This window comes from Natator depressus, chromosome 1, assembly GCF_965152275.1.
Source record: "Natator depressus isolate rNatDep1 chromosome 1, rNatDep2.hap1, whole genome shotgun sequence".
Classification (NCBI taxonomy): domain Eukaryota; kingdom Metazoa; phylum Chordata; order Testudines; family Cheloniidae; genus Natator; species Natator depressus.
Window position 1 is genome coordinate 320,302,597 of NC_134234.1, and position 19,974 is coordinate 320,322,570.

A 19,974-nucleotide genomic window follows, 5' to 3' on the forward strand; every position below is an offset into this window, starting at 1 on the left:
GCAAACTAAATCATGATTTCTGCACTTTAATTATAACACCCACGTATTTGGAATGTCTGGGTTTACAGGAAAACTATGAAACGAGTGCAGTGAATTTACTGTAGTAATGCTCACTTCTTGAATAATTTTCCTTTGATTTTCAGTTTGTTTAATACAATAAATTATTTGAATACATGCTACATTAAGTATCTTGTGAAAATGCCAGAAATATCTGTATGTTGTAAATGTTTCATTATCATACATGTCAGAATTTTTTAATTTTATCTAAATTCTGTTGCTTTTATAGATTATCTTTCACAAGGGATAGACCTCTCTGGAATAGAAGTAATTGAAAATGACCTGCTTTTTATTGCAAGAGCTCGACTTGAGGTTGAAAATCAGGCTAAACGGTTACTTGAGCAAGGGGTAGAGACTCAGGTAAAAAACTTTTTTTTTTTCATTTCAAAAGCAAAGATGAATATGGAACTTTGAAGCTAATTATTCTGTTTACTATAGAATTGTCAAACTGAGGGACCAAACCTGAAAAATCTTACTTATCTGAGCAATTGTTACTCACATAAGGACTCTCTCAGAAGTTAATGGGGTTAATTGCATTAATAAGTTTACTCAAAAAAATAAGATTTTGCAGGATAAGGGCCTGAAAACTTGAGAAAAATTAAATGTGTATTTTATAGAACATAAAATAACAAACTTCTTTTTGTGGTAAAGGGATTGTTTGTTAATATTGAAAATATTTTGTATTAACATAATGCTCTGTGCTTTATATTTAAGGTTACTGAGCATTATAAATGAATTTGAAAAAGGTATATTCTGAGAAGTGCAAGGAATCTGCTGCCATTTAGCTGTGCTTTGGTGTAATGAACTGATTCAGAAGATTTCCTATTAAAACTTTAAAGACACCTTAAACTTTGAGATAAAAATCTATTTTAAGGAGTATCAGAATGAATGTGCATAATTATATTCATTTATACTAAATCTGATTACCTGCAATTTAAAGGGGCTGAATAAATGTATTCTTGTATAACTATGTACAATACCATCTATGCTTTTTTCTGCATTTTTCTATTTTCATGTCTTAGTATTTTTAAATAAATTTACATTTTTATTATTAAAATAACCCTTTTTTTTTTCATTTTAAAGCCCCTTAATTATCGTAAGTGGAATGTTGGTCTAATACAGTTCTGTAGTAAGTTGGGGTTCTATGGGAAACAAAGTCAGAATATTCGAAAAAGATATTTGTGTGCTCTTTTTCACAAAATATTCTAGTCATGTTAAAAAATTAGGAATGTGATTTATAAGTAAAAACATTATAATAGCACCAATGTTCCCTACATTTTCAGTATCAGAGTGGTAGCTGTGTTAGTCTGGATCTGTAAAAGCGGAACTCTTTGCCGCTTTTACATTTTCAGTGTCATTTAAGAGTTGAAGACTTGGTTTAAGCTTAATCGCTTTTAAGATATAAAGTGGAAGAATTCTATTGAAAGTTAACAGGAAAAAGGAAAAAAACAAACGAGACCATCAATTATATGCAATACTCCTTTACCATATTTGTTTGTGCTAGATAATGGAGTGCCAAAAAAGACCAGTCTGTCTCATACTTGTACTTACACTGAAATTTCTTGCCTACTTAAGGCCAGTCTCTGTAGGTTTTGATGTGGACACTGCAGCAAAATGAGAACAGATGCATGGAATTAAGCGGCAGGCTGCAACTTTTATTAAACTTTAACACAGGGGAGGAGTTCTATCTTCCTATTGCCCCTGCTCTCCTATATCAGGCATTTAATTGTTTCCAGTGTGGGGGTTGTAGGGCTCCTTACCATATAATCTGTTAACTGGTGCCAGGGTTACAGAGCTTGTTACCATATAACCCATAATGCAGAGTGGCTCTCCTCAGCCTATCCTGCAGGACTCAACTCTCTCTGAGTCCTAACAGAACTGTGACTTCCATCAGTATGGCTTTCCTAGTGTGTATTACACCAGTGCGAAAAACCTATTGAAGACAATACCTAAGAAGAAGTAGGCAGTAATTTTTTATTATAAATAGGGCTGTCAAGCAATTAAAGAAATTAATTGTGCAATTAAACAATAATAGGATGCCATTTATTTAAATATTTTGGATGTTTTCTACATTTTCAGATGTATTCATTTCAATTACAACGTAGAATACAGTGTACAGTGTTCACTTTATATTTATTTTCTATTACAAATATTTGCACTGTAAAAAAAACACAAAAGAAAGAGCATTTTTCAATTCACCTAATACAAGTACTGAAGTGCGATCTCTGTGTCATGAAAGTTGAACTTACAAATATAGAATTATGTACAAAAATAACTGCATTCAAAAATAAAACAAGTAAAAATGTAAAGTCTACTAGCCCACTCAGTTCTACTTCTTGTTCAGCCAATCACTAAGATAAACGAGTTTGTTGATATTTGCAGGAGTTAATGCTGTCTGCTTCTTCTTTACAATGTCATCTGAAAGTGAGAACAGGCGTTCGTATGGCACTTTTGTAGCCGGCATTGCAAGGTATTTATGTGCCAGATATGCTAAACATTCCTATGCCCCTTTGTGCTTCGGCCACCAATCCATAGGACTTGCTTCCATACTGATGATGCTCATTAAAAAAATGCATTAATTAAATTTGTGAACTGAACTCCTAGGGGGAGAATTGTATGTCTCCTGCTCTGTTTTACCCGCATTCCGCCATATATTTCGTGTTATAGCAGTCTCGGCTGATGACCCAGCACATGTTGTTTGTTTTAAGAACACTTTCACTGCAGATTTGACAAAACACAAAGAGGGTACCAATGTGAGATTTCTAAAAATAGCTATAGCACTTGACCCAAGGTTTAAGAATCTGAAGAGCCTTCCAAAATCTGAGGGACAAGGTGTGGAGCATGCTTTCTGAAATCTTAAAAGAGCAACACTCCAGTGCGGAAACTACAGAACCTGAACCACCAAAAAAGAAAATCAACCTTCTACTGGTGGCATCTGACTCAGAGGATGAAAATGAACATGCATTGGTCCGTACGGCTTTGGATCATTATCGAGCAGAACCATCATTAGCATGTACACATTGTCCTCTGGAATGATGATTGAAACATGAAGGGACATATGAACGTTTAGCGCATATGGCATGTAAATATATTGCGATGCCGGCTACAACAGTGCCATGCCAACGCTTGTTCTCGCTTTCAGGTGACATTGTAAACAAGAAGCGGGCAGCATTATCTCCTGCAAATGTAAACAAACTTGTTTGCCTGAGCGATTGGCTGAGCAAGAAGTAGGATTGTGTGAACTTGTAGGCTCTAAAGTTTTACATTGTTTTGTTTTTGAGAGCAGTTATGTAACAAACAAAAAAAAATCTACATTTGTAAGTTTCACTTTCATGATAAAGAGATTGCACTAAAGGTGATTTGAGGTGAATTGCAAAATACTATTTCTTTTGTTTATCATTTTTACAGTGCAAATATTTATAATAAAAATAATATAAAGTGAGAACTATACAGTTTGTATTCTGTTTTGCAATTGAAATCAATATATTCGAAAATGTAGAAAAACGTCCAAAAATATTTAATACATTTCAATTGGTATTCTATTGTTTAACAGTGCGATTAAAACTGTGATTAATTGCCCTTAATTTTTTAATCATGATCAATTTTTTTGAGTTAATTGTGTGAGTTATCTGTGATTAATTGACAGCCTTAATTGTAAGTGTAGCAAAAAGATCTTTAAGATTAGTGTTTACTCCTTTCAGTTTGGGTTCTTTTCACATGTCAGATTTGACCTTGTCTGACAATTTTCTATTCATATTACATACTAACACAGGGCTGACAAATAAACCCCAGGAAAATTAACCTCACTTCATTTGAAGAATTGATAGTTTTATTAGACATTTCAGACCGTATCAAGATAATCAAGACATTATTATAGTAGATGCCTGTTGTGCTTTAGTGAGTGACCGGTTTCCAGTCAAACTGGGGATTGTGTAGAAAAACTTTATTAGTGCTTAATTGTATCAAAAGAAAAAGAAAGATGAAACTGTCAGGATGAAATGTTGCTTGGTTTGCTTCACCGATTTCTTGATGAAGAGAATAATGTGCTTTAGAAGATTATGTGCTTTCTTCCATTGTCCTGAGAAATATAGAATTACAGAGATGAACAACAAAAAGAAAAGGAGTACTTGTGGCACCTTAGAGACTAACTCTAAGGTGCCACAAGTACTCCTTTTCTTTTTGCGGATACAGACTAACACGGCTGCTACTCTGAAACCAGAGATGAACAACAGATACTAAGTCTTTGTTTAGAATTTTTTATCATTCTAGTTGTATGTATTTATGTGACAAGTATATTTACTTTTCATACATTTCAAGCCTGGATGTTGACCGTAAGAGAACTGGGATCCTCCCTACTTCTTTTTTTTGTGTTTTGTATAAGAGAAGCCATGAAATAGCCCAACTTCCTATTTAATCCTTTCTTAGCAGGCATGCCTCTGTGCAGCTGAAGATAATGCATTTGTAGTTTCTGATGTGATAACTTTGGAATAATTTGGATGTATATATACATTCTGTAGTTGTAGTTTGTGGTTTTATGTTCTGAATTTCTCTTTAAATAATAAACACACTAGATTATGTTCCTGCTACATTAAACAGATGTTTTTTGTCTTAGCAACCATCATGATTCATGTCTGTGTGTGTTGCGTTTATAGCCCTTTGTATTTTTAGTTAGTTGATTTTGAATGTTACTCTGTTCTCAAGATCAGGTGGCAAGTATTGAATGGATCTTTAGCATACTATGCCAAAGTATCTAGTTGTATTTGTGGAAAGAATTATGAAAACCTTTACAGAAGTTATTTACAAGTTGTATTTCCCGAACAGTTTATTTCTGAGTATTCTTGCAACCACCTTGAGGGAGAAGGGAATTTAACTATAATGTTTTAAAAAGCTAGCTAGATAATGTCTATAATGAGGTCTGCTTCTTTACAATTGTATGTAATGTTGGGCTGGAAACTTAAAGAACATAAATCACAAGGTGAATAAAAGGAGACTTAATTACATGTCTGTTACTGTATTTTACATATGCTAAAACTTATTCACACTGACTGAGGCAAAGAAGACAAAATTATTAAGCAGATATGCAGATGTGTGTTTATTATTAAAAAGTAATACTATTGGTTTGAGATTATTCAAATTAATATGAAAAGAACATTTTATATTTCTAATTTGTATTCTAGATACTATTTTTAAAAAGGTTTGTGCTTCTGTTGATCTGGGTTGACACTGTGGACAGAATTGTAATTAATGATTGTGTGAGACAATTATTTTTCTGTTTCTCACAATATACTGCACATGGAAATGATTAAAAATTGCTTGTTAAATCATCCATCAATAACATGGTGATAAGCCATTCTGATGAATGCAGTCTGCATTGTAAACATCTCCTGTTCCCTGTGTCCAACTAACAACTAAAGATCCATGGGAATTAGAACTGAATCTTGTATTCTCAGTTCATTATGCATTTTGAAGCCAAATCAGAAGACAGTTTGAAATTTACAAAACAAAAAGTATTTAATTTCTTTTAAGGAAGTGATAAGGAAGATATAATTCCACTCTTCAAATTTTTATGAAAAATACACACAGGATCTGATCAGATGTTTTGATATAGGCTGATGATCTGTCATTTCTCAAAAAGAAAAGGAGTACTTGTGGCACCTGATACTCAATGCTCTTTTTTTTAAATATAAACAATCCACGTTTTATAGATGAATAGATTCCAAGGCCAGAAGGGATGACTATGATCATCTAGTCTGACCTCCTGTGTAACATAGGCCATAGAACTTCCCCAAAATAATTCCTAGAACATATCATTTAGGAAAAAGATCCAATCTTGATTTTAAATATGGTCAGTGTTGGAGAGCCCTCCACAACCCTTGGTAAATTGATCCTCTGGTTAGTTAATCTCAGTGTTAAAAATTTACACCTTATTTCCAGTCTGAATTTGTCTAGCTTTACGTTCCAGCCATTGGATCATGATCAAAGAGCGAATTATTAAATATTTGTTCCCCATGTAGGTACTTATAGACTGTAATCAAGTCACTCCTTAACCTTCTCTTTGTTAAACTAAGTAGGTTGAAATTGAGTCTGTCCTATAAGCCATGTTTTCTGATCCTTTAATTGTTCTTGCAGCTCTTCTCTGAACCCTCTCCAATTTATCAACATCCTTCTTCTCATGAGCCCTCTTACAGTAGTTCATCAGTAAGCATCTGAAAATGGGGGAAGGGGGATGAAAAAAATTATAACTATGAGAAACACATAGGTGTCACCTTTTAAGCAAAAGAATTGTAACAGCGCCAAAAATTCACCACTTGTCTCCTAGAATTGTACTGTTCTCCAAGTGAAGCTACCCTGACTTATGATGGCTGTTAACCATGACATGAGGCACAGTGCTAACAAGGTGAAACTTCTCCTTCTAACATTTCATCAACTATCTGTCCAGTGAAGATATTGCTGCTATTATCTTTAATCATTTAGATAATCCCTATTACCCTTGACAAGATATAGAGATCTCAACTGTCAGCAGGGCTTGACAAATCCATTCACTCCTTGCTGGGGTCGAGCAGGATGTTTTTCAAATCTTCTCTCTGTCTAACCTAATCTTGTTTTGATGCCCACATCACCATTGTATTTGAGCACCTCCCAAGAGTAGGACTGACAACAATGATATCTCTCTCTTCCATGGCTAGTGTGGGAGCGTAAGTTATCAACTTCTTCAGAATTTAAGCTATTCCTCCATCTCTAAGGCCATGAAGATGACCTTAGAGATGTGACTTGAATATAAAGTAATGTACTGTTTGTCTTCCTGAGTCTGCAGACAGATACCTCCACTGCCTCTGCCACTTCTTGTAGATCTTCCAATCAACAGCAGTGTGAAATTTACCAGACTGGTCAGTTTCACTGCAGCTGTTCTATGGAAACCTGAGCAGTAGTGAACCTGTCGAGAATAGTATCAAATTCATGCTATTGATACTGTTTCTTGGGAAAGCTATGAGCCAAAGGATCCCAAAATAGTGGATGCTAAGAAGGGTTGGGTAGTGGAAAACTTTAAATCTTCTCCTTTCCTTTTGTTGCAGTAGCCAGGGATCTAAGGGGAGCAGCAAAGATAAGCATCCAGAAGGCTCATGGAGAAAAGTAGATAACTGAGCATCCCCCCTCACAGCAGCCAGGAGTTTCTGAAGGGAAAAAACCAAAAGCTCCTTCTTTTCTGCAGTTATGGGTGGGAAGATGGAGTTTCACATTTATCTGACATCTGTGAAAAAGGAGGCTTATTTTAAAATTGGAACCCCAAAGCTGGGTCCATGGGAAGCACCATCTTCCTTCCCAGCAGGTGAAGGTTTCAGAGGAGTTAGGCTTCTACCCTGGGGTTGCTCCAAGACCTTGGTCCGAATTCCTTCTGAGAGCTCATTCCATACCCTGATCTCCTTGGGAGGATATTTTTTTCCAGGAGGAAAAAAATAGACCCTGGCGGTACCCTGGCGCTCGGCATAGAGGAGTAATTGCCCACAGTTGTCCTCTGAGTCCTCTCTGAAGGGTAAAAATGGAGCCACTAAATCCCTGCTAAGAGTCACAAAGACAAGCAAACCTCACAAACAGTGACATCATAGACTGCTGCCAGATCTTAAGGAATTGTCATGCACACTTTATCATCCATTGACAGAGGGAGACCACAGTAAAATTTTATCAGTGCAGTTTCTATCCCATACCCAGGCCTTACTGACCTATATCAAAGGAATATGAGGATTCAAGAACCTCCCTTGCTGCCCTGTCAAAGCCTTCTCAATGGCCATTTCCCAGAAACTGATGTTTGGAAACAGGTTGAAAATTAGCAAAATTGCAAGCATCAAGAGTTGGCTTCTTTAGCAGAGATCTCCCAGCAGCTGTCTGGTGTTCTGATACCTTGTCATTCCTGAAGGGAAACATCAGCAATCTGTACCAATAATGGATATTGGTCCAACTTGCAGGCAGTGGCCTGATGCATTCCCAGCACATCCAAGGCCAGTGACACATGCTGAATGTTTGTGAATAAAGCCTTGAATTGTCCGCATGAGATACTGTTCTTTTTACACAGCAGTATATTGCTCAATGGGGATCTGAATAATTTCATCCATAAAGTAACATGAAAATTCTTCACGGTGAAAAATGCTACTCTGTACCAGCTAGGATTAACGAAGTTGTGAACCTTCTGGAATAGTTTTTCTGTGCATAGTATTGTGGATGTTATAATGGAGGTGACGAAACCTTTGGTTTACTATAGAGACATAGCATAAGATTTCAAAAGTTTTTATGCTACCATTGGTCAGGTTCAGCATGAGACTTTTACCACTATCACTCTTGCTCTTTCTACTCTCAGTTCATCTGAAGTAAACTATGTTGACTTGCGAGGATGTTGCCAATGGACAGGGCACTGTCAACAAAGACAAAAGATCATTATAAATGCCTACCAAGCCATTGATAGAATGGTTGCTTGGTTAAACAATATTCTTTCTCATGACTGCCTGAAAACACATTGATACATACAAGGGCAGCCCACCAGAAACAACATAAATACACTTCAATTTTGGATTGAAGGAGTCAGTGGTTAGTCTATGACAAAAGTATAACTTCCACCTGCTGAAATTTTAGGCCAGAAACAAATTCCAGATCCAGAGTGGGACCAGTTCTATATATGTCCTACCAACCTGATATAGTCTCATGATTGTCATGGCTGAAATTCTAAATTGATCCAGAAGAATCATCAATTATGTAGACATTGAAATTATTCATATTAGGTTTGCAGGATTGGGCCGTAAGATGGGACCAGGGCTTGACTGAGTAACTTTCTACCTGGGTCGTCCTCTGCCTGCTTCACGACTTCAGTTTGCAAAATAAACCAGGCCAGGGCCATCTGATGATGGCATTTAGCTCTTTCATAGTGCCTTTGATTTGAGGAACTCCAGATGCTTTACCAGCAGTGAATAATTATATAAGTCAGAGAAGTAGTAGTATCTCTATATTATTTGTTTGTTTGTTTTTGCCATTGGAAAACTGAGGTGCCAAGAAGTCAGGTGACTTGCCCAAGTCAAACTGAAAGCATGAGGTAGAGCTGGGAAGGGAACTCAGGATTTCTGACTCTTACTCCTGCACCTTAACCATAAGGTTATCTTTCCTGTCTTGTGTTGGGTATGTAAATATAGTTTTGTCCTTGACCATGACCCTGACTTCCTGATTTGTTTTATGAGCCTATTCATCTATGTGCATCTGTACTTCTGGAAAAACTTTTTGCAAGAGCAGAAATTCTAGCAATTTTTCCTTTATGGTCAGCTTATTAGTTTAGACTTTCTTTAGACTGAAGAGATACTTCAGGACCCTGCACTCCTCAGGTACTTTGGGACTATCAGCAATATTTGTGAAACTCTTAAGACTGGAAGGCAAACCTTCATTAGCAGAGATCTTGGGACTCTGGAATTTCCTTGTATAGGAGTTAAGAATGAGAGTACATCTTTAGGAAAAATTATTTTGTAGTTAAGACCCTAGACTGGGATGCAGACAAACTATTCTTGGATTCTCGGTTCTGCTCTTTCTGTGATACAGACTTCATGTGAGACCGTGGGGATATTATGTAATGTGTCTATGCCTCAGTCTCTGCTCTATAAGAGGGAGATAATAGTATTTTCCTACCTCACATGGATGCTGTGAAAATAAATCCATTGATGTTTGTGAGGCATTCAGATTCTGGTGATCATGTTAGAGAATCCAATAAATAAATGTAGAATAAATAACTACTTTCCGATCTAAATGAATGTAAACTACACCATTGTAGCTTTTCATACGATGCTTTTTCTCAAAAAAACAACAAACCTCTGCCAACTACACCCAAACAAATTAAGGAAGAAAGGGAAGAAAACCCACAAAAAAGAGGAATTCTTCACTTTATTCCTTTTTTTACCACTGGGAGGATACGGTGCCAAAAAATTAAAAATTCTGTGCAGGAAAAAAAAATCTGCAAAATTCTGCAAATTTTGTCAAAAAATGCAATATAATCACATGAGTTTCAATTGTTTTGGTAAGTTATTTAAACTACAATATAGAAAAAGAAACCACAATAGCTATTCAGCATTTCCTAAACACATGAAAGTTAAGTTACAAATGCTTGGTAACTAATACCCTGCATTCCAGTTATAATCTTGGATTTTCATTTAACTACATTACAGAACACCAAACAGAAAAAAACAAACAGAAATCAACAAAAAAACGAAGTAGAATATCATTTTAAAATGCTCAGAGTTTCACACGTGAAAGTCATACAGTTTTGCTAATCATTGTCCTGGACCTGGCTGGGTGCTTTGGGAAGTGCTTGGTTCTGATTGTCCTGACATTTTATTGACTGGTTAATGTTTTATTTGCTCTCAAAGTCTTTTAGTGGCTAAGTAAAATAAATCCTGCACTGTAATCTAACCCCATTGTGCCACTTTGGCACAGGAAAAAAGTGAGAAAGCACATAAGATCTTCGTAGCCGATTCTCTTGCTGTCATTTATAAGGCTTTACATCACTGTGGCAATGTAGGGGCCTTAAAACTTTTACAGGTTTTATGCTCCTGGGGGAATTGACTGAGAATGGGAACAGTTAACTAACAATAGGAACATTAACAGTGTTACTACACAGGCAGTCTGCTACATTTCTGCCTCAGGGAATGAGATCAATTAACCATCAATAGCAACATTAACAAAGGCTATCTCTACACTACCAATTTTTGTCGACAAAAGTAATGGTGAGACACAAAAGTCGGCATAATAAAAATCGGAATCTCATGTTCACACTTGCTGCCTCTATCAGTAGATCGTGTCCATGGTGGGGGCACCATCACTGACAGTGTGAGCATTGCAATGTAGATACCTATCCCACAGCTCAGCTCAACACCTTCTGTAGGTGTTGTGGGAAGGCGGAGCAGATCATGGCGCATCTTGTTACCTGGCTAAATGTCCTGTGATGCATTGCTTTGTGTCCCAGCAGTCCATGGACTTCGGGCTTTGTTTTGCGGCATTTTTGCAACGGCCATTCTGTGCTGTGCACCCCAGCATCTTTGTGGGAGGGCAATGCAGTTAATCATCAAGTTCCTAATTGAAGAAGACTCCTAGTTGCCTGACATGCTGTGTGATATGGATAGGAGTAACTTTAGATTGCTTTTGGCATTCACAGAGCAGCTGCATAGGGAAGACCATCGCTTTTGGGCTCAAGCACTGAATGGTGGGATCGTATTGTTATGCAGGTGTGGGATGAAGAGCAGTGGCTATAGAGCTTTCGGATGCGGAAAGCCACCTTCCTGGAACTGTGTGCAGAGCTCGCCCCAGGCCTTGCTGTGCAAGGACACCAGAATGAGAACTGCCCAATTGATACAGAAGCATGTGGCAAACGCTGTGCAGAAGCTGGCGATTCCAGACTGCTACCAGTTGGTCATGAATCAATTTGGAGTTGGGAAGTCAACCGTTGGGGCTGCGTTAATGCAAGTGAGCAGGGCAAGTGTCCTGGATTGAAGGGTCTTGGGCTTTTCTGGGGTGCTGGCCCAGCCAGAGGCAGTGGGGAAAAGGAGCCTGCTGGCCAGGCTGTTGGTGAGCTGAGCACTCCGACCATGGGCTGGTTCTTCACACAGCAATGGGAGCGGGATGCCTCCACTGGGGGGGATATGGAGGAGCAGTGGAGCTGGGTTGTGGGGTGAAGGGGCAAAGCAGGGAAAAGGACAGTGAAAGAGGGAGCATTTAAGGGGCCGATGGGTGGGCAGCAGAGGCGACATGTAACTGGCTGCTGCCTGGCACTTGCCTGCACGCACCAGCCACCGCAGCGCACAGCCAGTGCCAGCCCGAAATGGGGTGTGGGGGCGGAGCCCTGCCGGCCGAGAGCTGGCATGCAGCGGGGGCTGTGCTGATGGACCAGCAGGCTGGCCTCGCGCACTGCAACTTCACCCCGCCACCAGCCTTGCACACCCGTCCCCATTGTCAGCCACTGGACCCCCGCCCACTCACCGCTGGTGGGCGGGCAGCTGGCGAGCAGGGATCCAACCAGCAGCAGGACCCGCCAATAATGATGTGGGGGAGGGAGAGAACAGAAAATATGGGACAATTTGCCTGTTTTTAATAAAAAGTTGGGACACCTGCAGGAGGGCTTAAATACGGGACTGTCCCTTTAAAAATGAAACGTCTGGTCACTCTATGGATATTGTATCTGAAAATCACCTAGTATTTGAGAAAGCACCACTTTGAAGAAATAGTCTAACTAATCAGGCTATAGCTACTTCCTTTATCATTTCTGTGGACTCTCTTATTTTTCATCTCTAGTCTCATGCAATGCAGTGCGTTCCATATTACACATACTGATGTTCAGTCTTAGGCATGAGTTGCATGCTGTTCTTGCCTTCACATCACTATGTACCTATATAATTGATACCATATTATATCATGTTTCTATTATTTATACCCAATCCAGTATTGTAAGGAGTGATGTATAGCAGAATGAAGAGGAGTACTGGTGGCACCTTAGAGACTAACCAATTTATTTGAGCATGAGCTTTCGTGAGCTACAGCTCACTTCATCGGATGCATACTGTGGAAATTGCAGAAGACATTATTATATACACAGAGACCATGAACCAATACCTCCTCCCACCCCACTCTCCTGCTGGTAATAGCTTATCTAAAGTGATCATCAAGATGGGCCATTTCCAGCACAAATCCAGGTATTCTCACCCTCCGCCCCCCCACAGACAAACTCACTCTCTTGCTGGTAATAGCCCATCCAAAGTGACCACTCTCTTCACAATGTGTATGATAATCAAGGTGGGCCATTTCCTGCAGGAATCCAGGTTCTCTCACCCCCTCACCCCCCTCCAAAAACCACACACACAAACTCACTCTCCTGCTGGTAATAGCCTATCCAAAGTGACCACTCTCCTTACAACGTGCATGAAAATCAAGGTGGGCCATTTCCAGCACAAATCCAGGTTTTCTCACCCCCACCCCCCCACACACAAACTCACTCTCCTGCTGGCAATAGCTCATCCAAACTGACCACTCTTCCCACAATGTGCATGACAATCAAGGTGGGCCACTTCCAGCATAAATCCAAGTTTAACCAGAAGGCGGGGGGGGGGGGGGTAGGAAAAAACAAGGGGAAATAGGCTACCTTGCATAATGACTTAGCCACTCCCAGTCTCTATTTAAGCCTAAATTAATAGTATCCAATTTGTAAATGAATTCCAATTCAGCAGTTTCTCGCTGGACTCTGGATTTGAAGTTTTTTTGTTGTAAGATAGCGACCTTCATGTCTCTGATTGCGTGACCAGAGAGATTGAAGTGTTCTCCGACTGGTTTATGAATGTTATAATTCTTGATATCTGATTTGTGTCCATTTATTCTTTTACGTAGAGACTGTCCAGTTTGACCAATGTACATGGCAGAGGGGCATTGCTGGCACATGATGGCATATATCACGTTGGTGGATGTGCAGGTGAACGAGCCTCTGATAGTGTGGCTGATGTTATTAGGCCCTGTGATGGTGTCCCCTGAATAGATATGTGGGCACAGTTGGCAACGGGCTTTGTTGCAAGGATAGGTTCCTGGGTTAGAGGTTCTGTTGTGTGGTATGTGGTTGTTGGTGAGTATTCGCTTCAGGTTGGGGGGCTGTCTGTAGGCAAGGACTGGCCTTTCTCCCAAGATTTGTGAGAGAGTTGGGTCATCCTTCAGGATAGGTTGTAGATCCTTAATAATGCGTTGGAGGGGTTTTAGTTGGGGGCTGAAGGTGACGGCTAGTGGTGTTCTGTTATTTTCTTTGTTAGGCCTGTCCTGTAGTAGGTGACTTCTGGGAACTCTTCTGGCTCTATCAATCTGTTTCTTCACTTCCGCAGGTGGGTATTGTAGTTGTAAGAATGCTTGATAGAGATCTTGTAGGTGTTTGCCTCTGTCTGAGGGGTTGGAGCAAATGCGGTTGTATCGCAGAGCTTGGCTGTAGACGATGGATCGTGTGGTGTGGTCAGGGTGAAAGCTGGAGGCATGCAGGTAGGAATAGCGGTCAGTAGGTTTCCGGTATAGGGTGGTGTCTATGTGACCATTGTTTATTAGCACTGTAGTGTCCAGGAAGTGGATCTCTTGTGTGGACTGGACCAGGCTGAGGTTGATGGTGGGATGGAAATTGTTGAAATCATGGTGGAATTCCTCAAGGGCTTCTTTTCCATGGGTCCAGATGATGAAGATGTCATCAATATAGCGCAAGTAGAGTAGGGGCGTTAGGGGACGAGAGCTGAGGAAGCGTTGTTCTAAATCAGCCATAAAAATGTTGGCATACTGTGGGGCCATGCGGGTACCCATAGCAGTGCCACTGATCTGAAGGTATACATTGTCCCCAAATGTAAAATAGTTATGGGTAAGGACAAAGTCACAAAGTTCAGCCACCAGGTTAGCCGTGACATTATCGGGGATAGTGTTCTTGACGGCTTGTAGTCCATCTTTGTGTGGAATGTTGTTGTAGAGGGCTTCTACATCCATAGTGGCCGGGATGGTGTTTTCAGGAAGATCACCGATGGATTGTAGTTTCCTCAGGAAGTCAGCGGTGTCTCGAAGGTAGCTGGGAGTGCTGGTAGTGTAGGGCCTGAGGAGGGAGTCTACATAGCCAGACAATCCTGCTGTCAGGGTGCCAATGCCTGAGATGATGGGGCGCCCAGGATTTCCAGGTTTATGGATCTTGGGTAGATAGAATATCCCAGGTCGGGGTTCCAGGGGTGTGTCTGTGCGGATTTGATCTTGTGCTTTTTCAGGGAGTTTCTTGAGCAAATGCTGTAGTTTCTTTTGGTAACTCTCAGTGGGATCATAGGGTAATGGCTTGTAGAAAGTGGTGTTGGAGAGCTGCCGAGCAGCCTCTTGTTCATATTCCGACCTATTCATGATGACAACAGCACCTCCTTTGTCAGCCTTTTTGATTATGATGTCAGAGTTAGAATGTCACTCAGTTGCAATGATGCATTTATCTGCCCTAGTTAAAATTGCAACTATTATATATTTTCCACTTTATTTCGTATAAGAATACAATAGAATCCCCTTAATTAGAACACAAAACTAAGACAACCTATTGTCCTTATGAAGAGAGTATGCCACTCTCTCATGAAAAATCTGAAAAGATTTGAATTATAATAAAATGCTGTATGGAATATAAATTCAAGACTAAAAATGGCATTCATCACATTACATATTTCTTTATTGGACTATAACTCTGTTTAAAAGAGTGGAGTTCAGAATTATACACCTGTTTAACCCTCATTTAAATATTATTTAATCCCTTAACACGGTCAGAACTTTTTCTAATATAGTACCCATTAAGCAGCAGTCATTAAGTTTCACTGTTATTTGGCTAAATTGGTCCCCTGGAGGAGATCCTGACAAAGTAGCTATCCCAATTTTTGTGTCTGTAATAAGGTGGTACACAATGACACTTCGTAGGAATGTAGGTCAAGTCTTTTAAGTCATTCTAATGTCAGGTGCTTGAACCTTGCATGAATGTGCAGTCATATCAGCAAGTGGCTCTTGATAATTCCAGCAGAGATATTAGGAGGATTGGAGTATCAATCTAGGCAGAGGAAATTAGAACCTAGTAAGGAGAGGTTCAGCAGGGAACATCCTAGGGACAGCCAAGCTCAGGGAGAAAGCTTAGGTTTGAGGTTTGATACTTTGTTACTAAATAATCTCTGGAGTAGGGTATTCTGTGGATGTATGTGCATGCATGTATGCTCTTTAAAGCAGAGTGAGAACTATATGTGCTTACAGTGTCTCCTGTGCATATGTGGAAAGGGTGGGAGGGGTGTAAAGCGCTCTGACCCACCTGTTCCTTTGCACTCCAGTCTTGGGACTAGCCAGAGTCCTACTGTGAAGTGCAGTCTCTGCTTCATATTAATGAACCCTTGGTCATTAACTAAAAAAGGGATGGCAGGGTGAGAGCTGGGCTAGTTATGTGTGGGAATCCTTCGCCTTTTCCACATGCGGTGCAGTTACAGCTCTGGCATGCTCATGCTAGGGCCCTGTCTAGATTAGCTGATGAGGTGTGTTAGCTACAGCATGTTAATTAATACATTTTTAAACACTACTTAGCTCCTAGTGTAGCCAAAGCCAATGGTGCTTAAAAAGTGTGAGACAGAGTCAACCCTAGGGTTGGCCAAGACCAATTCACACATTTTTAAACACCAAACATCTGTCTGCTTCAAATGCTACCTGGTGTTTAAAAACAGGCTAATTAAAGTTTGCTAAATGCACCTAATTTTCCTGGTTCATATAGGCTGGGAGTCAGAACTACAGAAAGCAATGTGCTAGGTGTCATCAGCCGAAAAGTGTTATCTAACTCCTTTGACTCTGTGGATTTGTTTTTCTAGGAAAAGTGGTTGAGTATAGGTTGGGATTAGCTAGCAGGAAATAGTTAAGCCTGACCTGAACTCAAACTTTTTCCTAGTCAAGGAAAAGTGTAGGATAAAAGGTAGGTGTTTAGTACATCACCCATTCTATTTTAATGAACAAGTTCTGTTTTGTAATATATATGTCATCAGCTGGCTGGCCCTTTAAGGGGAGTTGGGTCTAGCCTGATATGTATAGGATCAGCTATACTCCCAGCTGATCTTGATTGGCTAGGGATCATGTAGCCATGTTCAGTTACTAGACCCAGCTTGGAAAGGGATGCCCACAAAACACAAAAGGCCATGAGAACTCAGTTGGAGGAGGGCAGCTGGCTCCTGTAGTACGTGCTGCAGAAGGGTAACTCCTGGGCAGACAGCCTGGAGGAGGACTGAAGAGGGAGTCTGGCTCCTGAGACTGGCTCTAGAAGAAGGGAGATACTCAGAAAAGGGAAAAGCCCTGAGAATCAGTACTCGGGAGAAGAGTGGGGAAGAACTGAGATCTGAGCCCAGATGGGGAAGAAGACCCTGTGTATATTGCACCGGGGACTATTGTCTAAAGGCACATCTACACTTGCAAAGTAACAGTGCTGGCAGTTACAGCGCCGCTCAGAGAGCGCTGAAGGAAAACAGCTGTTGTGTGTTCACACTGACAGCTGCCTGCACAATAGCGTGTTTACACTTGCGGCACTATTCGGAGTGGTGCACTCTGGGCAGCTATCCCACAGAGCACCACTTTCTCTTTTGTGGCTAAGACTTGTGGGAAGGCGTGTGTGTGTCCCAATGCCCCATGATGCATTGCTTCGTATCCCAACAATCCCTGTGCTTCTGTGCACATTTAGCACCATCTTTCAATAGTTTGTGTACTGCGTGTCCAGTTCTACCTCTTTTGGGCTCCAGGAATGCATCCCGAGCTGTTGACCAGTATGCTGTTCGCACTGACCAACACGTCACGAGTGGCAGTGAAGTTATTCCTTAAACTACAAAGTCAAGAGAGTGTGATGTTGATCTCGCCACGCGTAGTAGCTATGACACGAGATTGCTTGTGGCATTCACAGAGGTGCTGACTACAGTTGAACGCCACTTTTGGGCTCGGGAAACAAGCACTGAGTGGTGGAATCACATCATGATGCATGTCTGGGATGATGAGCAGTGGCTGCAGAACTTTCGCATGAGGAAAGCCACATTCATGGGACTGTGTGAGAACTCGCCCTAGCCCTGCAGCACAAGGACACGAGAATGAGAGCTGTCCTGCCATTGGAGAAGCGTGGCGATTGCACTGTGGAAACTGGCTACTCCAGACTGCTACCGATTGGTTGCTAACAGTTCAGAGTGGGAAAGTCGACTGTTGGAGTCTTGTTGATGGAAGTGTGCAGGGCCATTAATCGCATCCTGCTTGAAAGACCGTGACTCTGGGCAACATACATGACATTGTGGATGGCTTTGCACAAATGGGCTTCCCTAACTGTGGAGGGACGATGGATGGCATGCATATTCCAATTCTTGCACCAGACCACCTAGCCACCGAGTACATTAATCGCAAGGGGTATTTCTCAATGGTTTTCCAGGCGCTTGTGGATCACCGTGGGCGTTTCACAGACATTAACGCAGGCTGGTCTGGAAAGGTGCATGACGCACGTATCTTTCGGAACACTGGCCTGTTCCAGAAGCTGGAAGCAGGGACTTTCTTCCCTGACCAGAAGATTACTGTAGGGGAAGTTGAAATGCCCATTTTGATCCTGGGAGACCCCGCCTACCCCTTAATGCCATGGCTCATGAAGCCATACACGGGGCAACTTGACAGCAGCAAGGAGTGGTTCAACAACAGGCTGAGCAAGTGCAGAATAACTGTGAAGTGTGCATTTGGCCGTTTAAAAGCCTGCTGGCGATGTCTGTATGGGAAGCTGGGCATGGCTGATGACAATATTCCAATGCTTTTAGCCGCGTGCTGTATGCTCCATAATATTTGTGAAGGGAAGGGTGAAAGCTTCACTCAGGGCTGGACTGCAGAGGCTCAGTGCCTGGAGGCTGAGTTTGAACAGCCAGAGGCCAGGGCTATTAGAGGGGCACAGTGTAGAGCCATAAGGATCAGGGATGCTTTGAGGAATCAATTTGAAGCTGAAAGCCACTAATATTTATTGCTATGCTCAGGATTGTAGTGCTTGTAATGCTAGGAGGTGATTGGTGCACATGATCCAAGAAGGGACCTTAACATCATTGTATGTTGCTTTGCAGTGCTCTTTTTGCTCTCACTTAATAGAATAAAGATTGCTTTCAAACAAACACAATTATTTTATTGAAAGACAACAACCAGAGGAGAGAGTCAAATGAAAAAAATCATCAGTAGGGAGGCGGATGGGGGATGGGGGAAGGGAAGGTGTCAAGCGGAGACCATGACAGCTACAGATTTGTGTATGTCCAGGGATCACACCCAACCTTCTCCTTTGGAGTACGATACAGCAGGTGCTGTACCTCAGCAGGGCCAAACTGCAGAGGGATGGGTGTTGAGTGCAGTGGGTAGTGGGAATCCACCCTGATGACTGTGAGGAGGGAGGAGTGGAATGTTGCAGGTAGAGAGTGGAGCCAGGAGGTTGATAAGTGTGTTGGCGGTGTGTGTGTGTGTGTGTGTGTGTGTGGGGCGCATGGGAAAGAATTTTGTCACAGAGGCTGCAGGGGAGGGCAGGCACGGAGCTGCTCGGTTTGAAGAGCTAGTATCGCTTGGAGCGTGTCTGCTTGGTGCTCCATAACTGTTAAGAGCCGTTCTGTGGCTTCTTTCTGGTGTGTTGCGTTCTCCTTTCGGTCCCTCTTCTCGGTGTCCCACCACTCCTTCAATTTTTTTTTCTCGGCGGCGGAGTGTATCATAATCTCACGCATAAAGTCTTCCTTAGTTCTTCTTGGACGTTTTCTAATTCTGCACAGCCGTTCTGCTGCCGATAACAGAGAGGGAGGCTGTGCTCCCAAGGTCATCTCTGTGAAGTTTAAATGCAACATTTTACAGAAGCAGTATTGTTTGCAACACAGACAACACTGTTTCAGTGCTTTAAAACACAGCCAGTACTTCCACAACTGTCACAACTGGCTGACCCCAGGCAAGCACACATGAGCCACAAGACCCCCAAAATGGTGAGTAGCCGCAGGGGCAGGGTAAATCACTGTTCCCGGACCCTGCTGTACACTGGGCACGTGGCTCTTGGGCACTTGGGGAGAGCCAGCACTGTAGGGTGGACCTGATAATCATTCCTGTCCCCACACTTTCCACAGGAGGTGATCATTATGGAAGATATCTTGCTGCTGAGGGTGAGCAGGGAATCAAGGGAGGGTCTTCTCCAAGTCTGCGGCTTCTGCCCTGGCGCCTATGCGGCTAGCCTGTGTGCAGCAATGGTCCCCCCCATCCGGATTGGGGGGCAGAAACAGCAGATTGCCCAGTATCTCCACAAGAGTTTCCTGGAGATCTCTGAGGGAGATTCCTGTGAAGTGAGGGAATATATCAACAGCCTGTTCCGCCGCTCAGGCTAGGCAT

The 19,974-nt window shown here is 41.5% G+C and overlaps 1 protein-coding gene and 1 long non-coding RNA gene across 3 annotated transcripts in view; one reads left to right on the forward strand and one right to left on the reverse strand.

Annotated features, from left to right (window-relative positions):
* Positions 1-19,974, forward strand: part of COG5 (component of oligomeric golgi complex 5) — a 304,028-nt gene that overhangs the window by 125,841 nt on the left and 158,213 nt on the right. Inside the window, exon 7 of the mRNA XM_074942459.1 lies at positions 287-417. Within this exon, the coding sequence (XP_074798560.1) occupies positions 287-417 (131 nt within the window). The remainder of the gene's footprint in view (positions 1-286; positions 418-19,974) is intronic.
* LOC141987301 (uncharacterized) overlaps positions 18,824-19,974 on the reverse strand; it is a 59,269-nt gene continuing 58,118 nt past the window's right edge. For both annotated transcript variants that reach the window (XR_012639490.1, XR_012639491.1), the window contains one exon: positions 18,824-19,423. This is a non-coding gene — a long non-coding RNA (uncharacterized LOC141987301). The remainder of the gene's footprint in view (positions 19,424-19,974) is intronic.